Raw genomic sequence first — 3,023 nt, 5'->3', positions numbered from 1 at the left:
GCAGTTTATCAGCTAAAAAAAGGTTAATTTTGGGGTAAGTTACTCTTTAATTTAATGAAAACAATTCTTTCAGGTTCAGGGTTGACAAAATGTACAATTTTTGAAGTATAATTATTTTGCTTTTTTAGAATTTTTATTACAAGAAGATGGGTGTTTATTCTCAAGCTGCCCTGTTTAGTAGTAAAGGCTGGGTCTGTTTCCACCATCTGAACAGTTGTGGTTTCTGCTCTGATCTCAGCTGTGATGCAGCACCGGATGATTAAGGAGGCTCAGAAGGTCATGACTCCATGGATGAATGGTCAACCTATTTATACAAGTGTATCTAATGCCTCCTCCCAGGGTGTGCCTTTACTCTACTCAGGTGAATAATACYAACACTACTGTGGTTAAACTTTGATTATGTTTTAGTTTGGCTTCTGTGATTGATTTCATAAAATGTCTAAATGTTATTGTAGGTAATTTTAAAAAACAACTGATTTTCTTTTCTTAAAACACGTAGACTTTGTAGGTCAGTGGTATATTTGATGTATTTTGCTGTGCTGGTTCCAGGTTCTGGATCTGATTATCCAGTCAAACCAAACTTTGCCATGACTCCCCTTCAGCTGACACCCATGACCRTGCAGCAGCAGGCCCCTCCTCCTCTACAACATTACAGGAACAACAGCSTACGTAGCATCATTCCAGGAAACAACCAGGTGTTGGACTACCTGGAGAACCAGGTGAGGGGYCTGGAAGTCGGGGTCCCTCAGATGGCCCCTCAAGCTGTTCGGAACATGGCCTCATTACAGGCTCAGCCCTCTCCTCCAGTGGTCCCCTACACCCCTGGACCGCCCAGCATGCTGTCGGCACTGGATGAGATGGGGGTGAAAGGTGAAGAGAGGAGGGTGATCACTCTGCCTCCTATTATTGAGCGAGTTCCCAGTTTTTCCCCCCGCAGGGGGTTCTCTGGRGGTGATGGAGCCAGAGATTATTRCAGGATGCCCAGTCAGTCCAGCAGCAGCACCAACCGCTCCGGAGGAGGCCTCCACCGGGACYGCCGAGGGTACAGAGGCGCAGACCCTCCTGCGCAGGGGATTCTACGGGATTACAGCGACGACTCGGACTGGGACAACAGGCGAGGGAGAGCACCACACAGGGGTTCGAGGGCTTCGAGGAACGAGAGAGGAAGCTCTGGTGGGAGGGCAGGAGGTGGGTCCAGGCCGCGTACCCGCAGCCGAGACGACCTGCTTGAAGAGCTGCGTACCAGATCAAGTCGGAGGGAGAGGAGCTACTCTCCTCCTCAGCACAGAAAAGGCTCCTGGAGCTCTGATGAGGAGGACAGCAGTAGGAGAAATGGAGGACGGGGGAGGGATTGGCCAGAGAAACCACCCAGCTACTTTTCTATCGATCCAAGACGCGATAACAGARGCAGGAACTACGACCACCTTTCTGTAAGATCCTGAACCAGCAGTTTGTTAAACCCTACATGTTTTCTCTGTTTGTCTTTGTGTTTCCCACTTTTACTTCTCAGTCTTTAACTTTTTCTTGCATGTTTACTCTTTGAGAGCTGCAGCCCTAAATATTAGAATTTCATGACTTTGAAGCTGTGAGATATTTTAACTCAGTCAGAAGATTCTGCAAACCAAATGGTCATAAATTCATTTAGGTTCTTTTAGATTTCAGACAAACAACTTAAAAAACTTTTCTGTTAAATTAATATAAAATCATNTGTGTAATACATGAAGGCAGTTTATTCCATATGGAAACAGCTCTATACAATACAGATTTTTTAATGTATTAGTTTTAGGTAAAGGTAATTTATAATTCCTTAAAGTAGTTTATCTAGTTCTATACTCATATTTGTCTTTTAAGAGAGTCAACAGTATAAAGGCAGACTGGTTCTTTGGTTAGAGATATTTTCCCAACAAACTGAACCAGTCTACTGGTCAATCTCTGCTCAACTGTTTGCCATGGTAGTCTGTTAAGCATTATCTCTACATTGTAATGCTTTGGGGTTTTTTTTATGTTAGACTCGCTTTGAACAGTTCAAAGCGAGTCTAGCAGCTCTATTCTGAATGAGCTGGATCTTATGAACACCTTGTTTAGAGGCAGAGGACCATACAACTATACAATATTCTGAATGAGCCAGGACCAAAGCATGTATAACTTGTCTAACACTTTTTTCAGTTAAAAAATACCTGCATCTTCTAATAACCGAGACCGAGGTGTGTGGCTAGATCATCTAGCCACACACCTAATAATTTGTTTCACCTGTTCAATAGCCATTCCTTTTAGAGAGACAATGAGCTTTGAATCTGTTCTTAGAACATACCTAGATGCCAAAACCATTGCTTTTGTTTTAAAGATGTTTAATTTTAACTTATTTTCATCATCCCACTTAGACACCAACATCAACTCTTCCTGTAAAGATGTATTTAACTCTAATAAATTACTAGAAGTGCACATAAGTTCCAGGTGCACTATCAAAATAAAATAAAATAAAAAAAGAGTGCACCAGATGGAACGTCATGAGGCTCACTTGCGTACCTGAAATTGTACCTGAGATTGTGAAAACAACAGCTAGCAAGGTTCGAGTGCGACCAGTTTGGTTGCAAATGTGACCTGATTTCTTAATAACAATAAATAAATCCAGTTGCGATTAGTCATTTGAGGAGGGAGGTGGGACCCTGCTGTATCAGGATTAAAGACAGCTTTTAACAAATCAGCTGCAGCGCGCGCAGGCTGTGAGTCTTTCTGTGAGATTCACTGTTCGAGTTCTTCTAATTAAACCACATTAACTCTAACAGAACATTTGTTTGTCCTATATTAAAGCAAAGATGAGTCTTTGTTTAACCTCACCCATCATCAAAAAAAACAAACAAAAAAAAAAACCACATCTTCTCTAGGTGAGTGAGTTTTAAATGTTCTTGTAATTTATCATAAAGATCCACTAATTTCATTATTCACAGTTTTATAGAAACAACAAGGTCCTTGATGTGCTAAACATGTTTCTATATAGAATCACTCTGTGACACAGCTGCTCT

General features: G+C 41.7%; 1 protein-coding gene across 1 annotated transcript in view; it reads left to right on the top strand.

The window, feature by feature from the left end:
• Positions 1–1,430, top strand: part of LOC106523961 (immunoglobulin-like domain-containing receptor 1) — a gene marked incomplete at its 3' end in the record, with an annotated part of 6,647 nt that extends 5,217 nt beyond the window's left edge. The window contains 2 exon segments of the mRNA XM_014017551.1: positions 239–361; positions 550–1,430. Of these exon segments, the coding sequence (XP_013873005.1) occupies positions 239–361; positions 550–1,430 (1,004 nt within the window).
• Between the last annotated feature and the right edge of the window lie 1,593 nt (positions 1,431–3,023).

This window comes from Austrofundulus limnaeus, unplaced genomic scaffold (genome assembly GCF_001266775.1).
Source record: "Austrofundulus limnaeus strain Quisiro unplaced genomic scaffold, Austrofundulus_limnaeus-1.0 Scaffold171, whole genome shotgun sequence".
Lineage (NCBI taxonomy): Eukaryota > Metazoa > Chordata > Actinopteri > Cyprinodontiformes > Rivulidae > Austrofundulus > Austrofundulus limnaeus.
This window is presented reverse-complemented; position numbering and strand designations above follow the sequence as displayed.